Source organism: Scophthalmus maximus, chromosome 18 (assembly GCF_022379125.1).
Source record: "Scophthalmus maximus strain ysfricsl-2021 chromosome 18, ASM2237912v1, whole genome shotgun sequence".
Taxonomy (NCBI): Eukaryota; Metazoa; Chordata; class Actinopteri; order Pleuronectiformes; family Scophthalmidae; genus Scophthalmus; species Scophthalmus maximus.
The window spans coordinates 13,468,194-13,479,521 of record NC_061532.1 but is presented as its reverse complement, the minus strand read 5'-3'; the positions used below and the strand labels follow the sequence as shown (position 1 = coordinate 13,479,521).

Here is an 11,328-nt window from a genome sequence, read left to right as displayed (position 1 = left end):
GCATGAGAGAGTTATGGGCCAGTGGCTTGTACGCCGCCCCGGCCCCCGGGACCCTTGGGGGACCAGGGGGGTGTCTTTACCCTCAGGAGTGTTACACTATTTATGGACTCTCCTGGGTGTGCATGGCCCTGTGATTTACGGCCCTCCATCTGGTGCTGCTGTTGTTGTTTTCGATGCTTAATGACATGTGGTTAAAGACAGAGCCACTGTGCTGGGCCCATCACGGACGGAATCATGGGAATTGACAAGTGGTTAAAGGGGAGGAAGGTCCCTAATTGGGTCGTTGGACTGGAGATCGGGAGTTGGATGATAGGTGGTTGACGCAGTAAGGCTTTGATATTTAAGAAATCCAAACATAGAAAGCACGAAGCCCTTTGAGACAAACTATGATTTGTGAATTTGTGATACATAAACGAACCTGACACAACTCGCACAAACAAGTATGCATCACTCAAAATGTTCATATCAAATTTTATAAGACCCTAAATCACAAATCTACCTCAAAGGGCATTATAATCAGCACAGAATACAACACCGTCTGGTGATGGACACTTGGCCTATCTACATGACTGATGAGGAACACACTATGACATGTGCTGTTTGTATTTACAGGCCTGTAAAAACTGTCTCATGTCTTGGCTCAAGGACCAACGACTGCTAATATTCTCCACTTATCTAAAAAAATGAGGAACATGCAGTCTGAGAAGTGTTTTGTGGATGAAAAAGGGTTGGGGGGAAAAAACACAAGGTGTCCCTCAGTGTGGGGCCTCTTTTACCTTGGAGCTCTCAGAGGCATTTCTATTCAAACTCTCATTTACAGTTTCTTTCAAACGTCAGTCACTCTGCACACGAGTGTCAGTTAAATCCTTTAAAAGGAAAGAGGTAATGCTCCTTGAGATAATGCCACGAGGGGAAACGCCAGATTTAGTTTAGTGAAAAAGGAGCGAAAGAAAAACAGCTAAGCAGCGCTCCACCCCGATTCCACAGATCTGGATAAGTTTCCCTGAGACGTCGCCTTTTTCTGGTAAATGGGTGGGATTCCTGATCCCGTCCCTCCAGGGGAGTACAAGTGCATGAATAGCTAATGTTCCGACGAGAACTCCCCCGCTTTCATTCGATGCCAGAGAATTTCTTCTCCGCTGTCAGCGAAACAACAATGTGGAGTCTCTGCTGCGTATCGGTCAGGACACCGCAGTTGTCTCAGTCCGGAGGGAAGTTTAAATGTCTGGACCAACCCACATTGTGGAAAATGTGTGATTTATGTTCCCATTGGCGACCGTTGAAAGGAACTGCAAACTGATCTCACTGGTATGCTATCTGTTGTGGTGGTGGGACGCTTTAACATCATTAGAACCCATAAAACTGTCTCTCACCGGGCGATCCGGTCAGTGAGTCGGGCCGGAGAAACTCAGGGCCGCACAGCAGTGGGCGGTCCGGATCGAAGAGCCGGGAAAGATAAGCAGGTCCACTTCTTTTTCGAATTACACGGCAAGGTAATTAAAGGTGGAATTCATCGCGCTGACCTCCGTGACTCGTGCCCATTATGACTGTCTAATGTGTCCATAGTGTCCGTCAAGTGAAGCATTTGGCCCGGTTCACGATAAGCGATACGTATGACACTGATCTGCTCACCGGCTCAGAATGCCCCATTGTTGGGTCTCCGATGCACCTGAAGTCGGATGCCTGCCAACGCTGCACTCCCTTAACAGAGCTTTAATTGTGTTATAACCCCTTCCACATTCTTGGGCTTGCAGTTTCACCTCAGTGTACACACACACACACACACACACAGGGACTACAGGAACACTCGTCGGACAATATTTTTCCCGCTCCAATGAAGCGATGTGCTCGGCTAGCAGCGATAACAAACACAAGCGCGGACCAAGGACCAAGGGCCCAAGAGTGAAGCCACGTTTAATCCGAGCAGCGCTGAGGAAGGACGACAGCATCGGTGACACTGAAGTCAAATTAAAATCCCAAGCTCAACTTCTAAAATCCAATGAGAACAGTGAGTGTGTTTTCCGTTGATGTTGTTGATATTGCAATTTGAGAAGATTTGAAATGAACTGTTTGCTTGTTTTGTTTTTTTTCAAAAGACTAATGCAACGTCTACTTGTCGGGGATGTGTCACCAAGGTGTGAGCAGAAAAGTTTGGAGGAAGGTTTAAAAAAAACATTAGAAACATAATTTCAGCTTTTCTGTCCCGTTAATCACACAGCAACCAATCAGATGTATCCACAGGATGGGAACCACTCTTCTCTAAGACGAGGGAATAATTGTCCTGGCCATAGAAGAAATTTCAGTTCCCTGAGACGAAACCACACAGATCAGCTGCCATGTTTTCTCTCTCTCTCTCTCTCTCTCTCTGTATTTCCCAGTTGCTGTTGCCAGGACCTCATTTACTCTTATTGGGGCTGGGAAACGGGTTTTTGGACACCGGGGAAATCTGTCGCGCCTCTGCTCCATCTCGCAGCTAATTAGTGTATGGACTAATTGCGCGGCTAACTTTAGCAAAGCGACAGCCTAGATTCATCTACTCGCTATCTATACAAGCTGGGAGGGAGACGGGACAGCCAACAGGTGACACTCCTGGCTCCTTTTAGAATATTCTAGCAAGGACACGGGCATGTTAGTCGGTCCGGCCCGGTCCGAACGATTTTTGGGTCCGTTTGGTAAAAACACTAAAAGAACTGAGAGTCGATCACGTTAACATGATGTTGTATGTTGAAACATATACAGTTCTTTTTGAAAATCTGGTCGCTCCAAGCTCTCTGATAGAGATGTGATAGGCTATAGGAATTCATTATTTTGGGAAATGCACTTGTTCGCTTCTCGGCTGCGAGTAACAGATAAGAAAAGTGTCAGTGTATTAAATATTAACACAAGTTTGATTTGCTTCGCACAAACACCGGTAACAGAAAGGAAACAGCTAGCTATGTCTAATAATAATTAGAACAATCATTTTTATTTATACAGCACCTCTCAGAAGTAGCTTCACAAAGTGCTTTCACAATAACATACAAATCACAGACGATTAAAATCAGCATTCCGACAATAATGCAGTTTTCAGGTCACATACAAAAAGATATAAAGGGAGCAAGACCACCAACCAGCACCTCCAAAACCAATGACCACATTATATCTTGTTTGCTTAATCTGTACAGTAACCAAAGTGCAGAAGCTGCAATTTGTCGCTTCCATGCTGAGCGTTAGATGAGAGGATTGATACGACCTTCAGGTCTGCACACGTACGCCTATGAGCCAGGAGACTGAAATCTTAACTCAGCACGAAGGCAGAAGGAAACGGAACCGGTTGATGTCACACTTTGGTTTTTGTTTTGACAGAGCCAGGCAATCTGTCTAACTCGGCGCCAACATAGGAGTGGCTAAAATATTCTCATTTAACTAGGGGGATTAGTATATTTCCCAAAATGTAGATTTTCAATTTTTCAATTGTCATCCTTTCCCCTTTGAAACTGTACATGGTGTTGGCGTTGTCAATGGGGACACACCAAAGGCTTGGTTCACCCAAATCACAAAATAAACCCTACATTTATTTGGCCCCGAGTGTGGCGTTCGGCCATTCAAAAGCGTCGCCTCCACACCGACTGAATGTGAGGGGGAATTGTTTGGGGTGCTCATGACATGAAAAATAATAACATTATTACACTAAAACATTTCTACAGGGAAGTCCTTTACCAGAAACAGTGTCCCCTGCACTCGCAGTAATCATTGGAACTTCTCCCTTCCGAGGAAGTCGTCCCTGTGCAGCTGACAGATGTTTCAAAATGCTGTGTGTGTGTGTGTGTGTGTGTGTGTGTGTGTGTGGGTGCAACAAAACAATTTTCTATTCACCTCTATTGTATTTGGGTAGACATATTTCATGGAGCGATGTTTCAAACCCCTAGACAAATACAACTGATTAGAAGTAACAATGAGACATGAGTAAGGAAACATGTTTTCTGAAATTTTGGTGAACTGTCCTTCTGGCATTTTGTTCTGGACGTTTGACAACCGTAAGATTGCATTCTGCATATCGCACTGCTGGGGTAAAAATTATAATACTACAGCCTTCTGTAGGGGGCACGTCCCAGAGGCTCTGGGGGTCCGGTGATCTCGCCTTCCCCCCGATTGCTCTCTCAGGGTTGCGACTAATGACGACAACAGACTCTCATTTCAAACAGGCCTCCCCCACCTGCCAGCCACCTCTGCGTGGCGGAGAGGGGTCCCGACAGCCCGAGAGTGAGTGCTGAGGCTGGGCGGTTGGATCCAAGTACTCCCCCTCCGACTCAAATCTGATACGTAACGCGACCGTCGCACAACAGATGACGGGAGAGAGAAAGATGAGGGGAAGATTAACAGGGACGGCTTTAAAGGCAAAGTCTGTAGGTAGCAGTGGATCGGGTTTCTGGGAAACTGAGGTCACGCCGGGGTGGCGACGCAAAAGTTATTGAAGTGAAAAGTGTAAGGGCATCGGTCACAAGAGATGCTGAAATGACACCTGGTTCAAAAATGGCCATCAGGGAGCCATAAAGTGAAATCAGAGGTCAGGCTGTGATCTTACAAAGACAAAAATGGGATAAAGTGTTCTGCTTGGAGACGAGTGGAGACCCTGGGCCCTATTTAACAGCTTATATAACTCAACATTGTTATCCTCATAGTTTCCTGGCTGTATGGGAATTGCATAGAGTATAAGTATGATTTGATATCGATGACGTGTTTCAGGGGACTGTGACACACCTCAGCTGTTTTCTACTGTATGTTATAAATCCGGGATTGGTTCAAAACCCCCCAAATAAGTCTATTTGAATTTGAGTTATTGGCGTTACAATGCTATGATCGGGCCAATGTTTGCGGTGAGAACTTTGAGGTTTCAGTCATCACGGATCTGATAGGACAGCAGAAGTCAAGCTGAAGAACAAGTTCCCAGGATCATCCTTTCACCACAACCAGCTGCTTCACCCGGATGATATCATCATCTCTGGGCAACTTGACACCAGGTAGTGATGTAACTAAAGAGAAATATCTTCAAAATAGAAGAGACAAGGAGGGTTCTCCGGACGATGATGCATTTTTTCCCCCCTGCGAGCTGACAGCAATCGGTCCATTGAGGTTCAAAAAAACCCGGTGTGTCTGCTCTCCTCTTACACTAACGACTTTTACGTAACACCGCAAGTCGCATTTTTTTAAACAGGATCCATAAATGTATCAATCAATCCTCTGCTGTAGTTGGGTATGTAAATGTAGGCAAGATGATAACTGCATGTGTTTTTTGGTTTTATATAGCAAAATGCAAATCAGTGTCCCATAAGGACAAATGACACACACCAGTTGATTTATGATGCCTTCCATTATCTGATTAACTTCCTGATGCCATAACAGCCACTTCATCACCAGATTATATGTTGGCACCTGCCAAACATCTGCTTGTGCATTCAGCTTTATTAGACTGAGCCCCCCCCCCCCCAAAAAAAGCAGTTCCATTCTTAATCAGTGAACTCAGTATAGAGTAACAAAGCGTAGACTGAGCGTTTTTCCCCGGAATCTTGTATGAGCCCAGGGACAGCGATGACAGACCCACGGTAGTTTCTTTCTGCGCTGAGCAGATAGCAGCTGGAGCGTAAGACAAACACATAGAGGGCAAGATAGGGTTAGTTACACTTTCTGTAACTTGGATTTCATAATTTGAAAGTATATTACACAAATGAGAAATCAGAATACAGTCCATAATACATCATTTATATATTTTGATGTTTTTTCTTAGGAAATTGAATATATATTTTTTATGTCTTATGCTCTAATGCTGGACAGAAACACAAAGAGCCTTTAAAAAAGCAAAAAAAGCACTCTTTAAGCGATAACAGCAAAACTATTATGCAAAAATGTAAAAATGTTGTGTTTGAGGACGATAAATAAAAAATTAAAGCTACTGCACCTTTTGTTTTTGTTTTTCATTTTGCAATCTTTAACATATATTTTAAGATCCGTCACCAGCATGTAAACATTTAAACATTCTTGCACAATGATGCATTGCTTTTTGCCCTATTCAAGCGGATGTCTCTGTTATTTGCAGCTGCGGGAAGCAATAACTGTACTGCGAAGAAAGTTTGTGTTAATATATAAATGAATAAATAGAGGGTATCTAGTCTTTTAATATGTCAATTAGTGCTGCAAAAAAAATAAATCTATTTATTTAAAGTTTGAACTATTTAAACATCTTGTTGTCTTACAACACCACCAATACAATAATGTCAAACTTCTCATATTTACCATCTCCCTTGTGCGCTAAACATACAAAAGCACCCATTATTACGCCAAAACACATCAGCGTATACAGTATAATGCCGGTGCCACATGGGCAGTGATCAGAGATGGCATTACACCCCCTCTGAGGCATTTCCTGCGGCGTTTCCTGTTTCCTTCATGACTTCATGTGCTAATGTCCATTAATCCTGGCAAACCCTTCGACAGCTCTCTCTGTCTCAGGGTCTGATATCACAAAGACGCTCTCTCTCTCTCTCCGTCTCTTTCTCTCCCGCAGCCGCCACTCTGAGCTGAAAGCAGCGGACCGGAGCTCACAGCATTTCGCACCCGATGGTGGAGATAAGCCGTCGTGTGCGTGTGTTGGTGTACACGCACGAGAGGGTAAAACAAAGATTTGCAGTGTGTGAAGCGCAGCCCTTGGGGGGGGGGGGGGAACTGTCTGGGAAATTATAGACCCGATGCCAAGCTCTGTGCCCGATCGTCGTCGGGGCAATGACTCCGAGCAAGTGCTAATTCTACAGGCTATATGGAGGTTGAACTTGAAGACGGGAGGTCATGAGCTGAGCTAAGCACACTGTTTGAACCTGCCGTGCATTTTGCATGTGTTTTTTGCACTGTGAGGTGTAATGAAGAGGTTATTTCCTCTCCATCTAATAGTCTAATCTAATCTCGCAGCTATAATACATTTTTTTATTATGGCTGCCCTCATCTTCTTTTTCGGTTAAGGCCTCTGTTGGCGGGAGAGAATCACCGAATCCCTTTTGAGCGTCTGATCTTTCGTATCGCCCTTTGACACCACCAACACCAGACATCGTTCATCTCTCGGCGTGACTCAGTTCGACGGCGGGCGTTTGCCGTGTCTCCTCCACAGTCTGCCACAGATAAGCGTTCCCTTAACCACCTTGCCACAAACCGGGTCATTGCGCTGAGTCACGCGCTAATACAGTCATCGAGACTCTGGAGCCGTGTGGCACATGTCAAGGAAAACAAGCTATCACTTGTGCTCCTGAGTCTTTGTATTCAATGAAGCCTCTCTGAAGGATTTTTCTTTTCTTTCGGCACACAGGGCAGCCATTTCTTCCAGTGTTATCCATTTCGTTACCCACCCCGCTTTTTGCATACGTTTCGGCTCATGGTGCAATTTCTGTTATCATCGTTCCGCTGATGACACCGTGAACTGATTGCATACGGAGTAGCGATGTCAAGACATTGATTTTACAGTGTCCTGTCATGCAGCGTCTTCAGCAGGGAAGTTGCGCAGGAAATGTTCTCTGCTCTCCACATGTGCACGAAGCTTTAAGAAAAGGAAACTTCCAATAAAGGGGAGGCAAGTTTTAGGTTGCTAAAGGTGTGCTGAATGTTTAGGACAGTTGGACTAAGTTGGGCCTATTGTAAAAAATGAATGAGAACAGCAAACTGGGTTACTAAAGTTATTCAATTTTCTTTATTGACATAAATGGAGTTGGGTTTTTGCATTATAGCAACACGTTTCAGACAGACTTTCCACCTGAAAGCAACTTCCGGTTGCGGCATGGAAACTGCCAAAACACAGGGATTTGGGGGAAATTGGAGCAAGTGCTGTGAACAATGTTCTTCGAAAGACAGTGGGTACAAATGTCTGGAAATGATGTCGAAAGCAAAAATAACACAACAACTCGCGCGCACACATTAGCAGACTTGCATAAGCGCCGCTAAATGCAGGAAATCTTTATCTCGGGGGCAGGAAGTCATTTCTGTGTGTCCCAAGCCTTCCGGGATAATGCTTGTTTTGAGCAGCACATGATTTCCCTTGTGCCGTGGAGCGTCACGCCGTACAACCAGCACGCACTTTGGACAAATCCGCTGTTTTTCGAAAAAACACAGTCGAGCTGTAACATACAAGATGCTAAAAAGTGAATTGAACATAGTGAAACAGCGAAATCTGATTTTTAAACACCCGCAAAAAAAAGGCAGAATATATTTCGGCTAAGTCACAAGTTGTTTTCAGGCTGCCCTGGAAGTTACGTTCATGACCACGGCGCTTTTCACTTGAACTCAAAACTATTCGGACTATGGCACTTAACTGAAAACGGCCGGGCACGTCTCCACGCGTATGGGGCGGGGAAAAAAAACTGTTATTAGCTGACTTTAATTTCTTTCCCTGGACGACTAGACACACTGACATACGGAGGGGAGAAAAAATGTTAATGGGCAGCTTTGACGTCGTCCGTCCGTTCAGCTGCCACCCGAGGGGAAATCCTTCCCTTTCAGGATTTCAGCAGTTTCTCGGGCGACGCTGACGTCACGCTGCTGCGAGAAAGGCGATAGTGTACGGAAAGGCTCTGAGGGCCGAGCCCCTGTGGGACCATCACTTAGGCCTCGACCCCACCAGTGCCAAGGGTATTAGTCGGTAAAAAAGCATGAAACCGATAAATCACAGTGGGAAGGAAGGATCTTGTTCATTCCTTCACGATACTGTGCAGACAAAGGCCCAAGTGTGACTAACATCCCTTTTTGGTTCAGCATTTCTCAAGAATGACATTGCAATGACACACTCTGAACATATTCTGAGCATGCAAGCAAAGGGAATATATCAGAAAGAGGAGCAGTGATATGAGGAGTAGGTACAGGACTGCTCCATCCCAAAGGGTTTCTCCAGATGAAAAAAACAGAAAAAAATTCCTCCTCCATCTGCGAATGTCATCCAGATTTTGTTAGTCACTGTACAGGTCTCCACTATCTTTCGTCTACGAAGAGATGTCACAAACAGAGCAGAGCTGCTGAGCACAGAATGATTCCTCCGAGGTCAGACCTGGGACCGGACACAAACTGACGCCATGTGATTTCAGCTACTGTCTGTAAATCGGAGAAGTACCTTTCGGGACATTTTGAATTCCACACAGGTTACGGGGGAAACGCCTCAAGCTAAAAGCAGATCTTCCCTGGCCGGGGAGAACACTTAGCCGTGAAGATGACGTTGTGGAGGCTGAAGCGTAACACACGGGAGAAAGAGATTCATATTGCACATATCTTTTGTTGACCGCTCAGAAAAATTGAGGGAAATTGGTGCTATTTGTATTGGCAACAGAAATGTTTGTAACTGGCAAAATCCACTCATGTCTATGTATTTTAAGTTTTCTTATGCGACCTTTGAGTTTGAGCTGGTTCACCATGAAAAACTAAGGGGTTAAAAAAAAGGCTTTTGGGATTTATGTTTTCAAGGCAAAGAGACTAAACTAATACATATAGCGTACCTATTACCTAATACAATTCAGCAGACAAAATAATTCAATTACATATTATTTTTTGCATGTTTTATTTCATAGTAATTTTTATTTGTATATAAATTAAGGATGAATGTAAAAACAAAATAATTCTGTCACTGCTCCAAAACAATAAACACTTCAAGAGACCAAAGCTCCTTGTATAATTTTCTTTTAGATTTTCCTGAATTTATTTTGTGCTTTCTTTCCCCAAACATTTTTGGTGTCTGTTATTTTCTTTACAAGTGAAGTTTTACAGATTTTCTTTTTTCCGGAAAAGATAGTAGGTCACATATGTAATTAAATTACATATTATTTTTTGCATGTTTTATTTTATAGTAATTTTTATTTGTATAAAAGTTAAGGACAAATGTTTTAAAAAAAAAAAGTCCTGTCACTGCTGCAAAACAATAAACACCTCAAAAGACCAAAGCTCCTTTGCACAATTTTTTTTTATAGATTTTCCTGAATTTATTTTGTGCTTTTTTTCCCCAAACATGTTTGCTGTCTGTTATATTCTTTACAAATAAAGTTTTACAGATTTTTTTTTTTCTTTCGGCAAAGGTAGTGGGTCACATGTAATGATCTAAAACCTGGATGACGACGAGCAATAGTTGGACCTCCGAGGTGAATATTGGGATCACTAACTGTGCGTTGAAGTCTCAATACACGTAAAGTTCAGGTGAAAAGGAAAGAAAAGAAAACGCCAGGCAGCCACCATCACCACCACCCTGCGTAATGGTGACGCAGCGCAACGGAGACGCGCGTAATGTTTGTGATTTCACCACCGGACCAAGGAGGAAGCGAAGTTACCAACGCGCTAAAGACAACTTTTAATTCTCTTAAAACGAAGAAGGACTTGTCTTCAGCGGCTGCGAGGACCCGACGACTTACCCACGTGCTCTCTGCAAGGACATCACCAGAGAGAAGAGGGGAAAACAACAGTGAGTGAAACTGTCGACTGTCCCTCCTCTGCGTCCTGCCCAGAAACCACGCGTCCCCGCCCGCGGGCTTTTTTCAGTGTGACCCCCGGAGGCAGGTGGTGTGCATGGCGTGCAGTGACCAGCCCCCCCCCAGGGTCAGACTGCAGCATGGCACAGGTGAAACACTGACACATGGCGAGTGGAGAGATGGATGATGGAACAGGTTGCGGGTTAGTGATGGAGGAGAGTGGAGAGATGGATGATGGAGCAGGTTGCGGGTTAGTGATGGAGGAGAGTGGAGAGATGGGTGATGGAACAGGTTGCGGGTTGGAGGGAGAAATAATGATCACTGGCGCCATGATCTTCACCATGGGGCTACTGCATGACATTCACCCGCAATCATGAGATGGTAGAGTATGTGTGAAAGGATGTGATGGACACATGAGGTATTAAAATGAATTATTGCAGGGGCGGACTGTGACATAAATTCAGGCTCAACCATCCCAGGGCACCCTTATGCAAGACCTGACCAGACCGCTGATTCATAGGCTAAACCGGTTTCGTTTTTCTATTATCCAGATTACAAAACACAAACATTAGAGAATGATCAACAAGTAGACCATCTAAATACCGAGTTTCCAAGGTATGCTATGATATTGCTATGGTTATGGCTAAATCAGAGCAGGTACAAATGAGTACAGTTGTACAATGATTATCTTTATATTCAAACATCAAGCTCCTTCCTTTTAATCTGACCACGACGACCGACCATTCGGCGGGTGACTTCTCTATTTTTAACAATGACAGCGAGAATGAGGCCTGATGGCATGGATTCTAAAAGTTCCGTCTCAACTCATTACTACACGATCCTCAAGGCCTTTCGGGAAAATGTCCCGGAG

At 44.2% G+C, this 11,328-nt stretch overlaps 1 protein-coding gene across 1 annotated transcript in view; it reads left to right on the top strand.

The window, feature by feature from the left end:
* Window positions 1-10,098: 10,098 nt before the first annotated feature.
* Window positions 10,099-11,328, top strand: part of LOC118290135 (pleckstrin homology domain-containing family G member 1) — a 58,614-nt gene continuing 57,384 nt past the window's right edge. Inside the window, exon 1 of the mRNA XM_035617544.2 lies at window positions 10,099-10,450. Coding sequence (XP_035473437.2) covers window positions 10,276-10,450 — 175 coding nt within the window. The 5' untranslated portion in view covers window positions 10,099-10,275. The remainder of the gene's footprint in view (window positions 10,451-11,328) is intronic.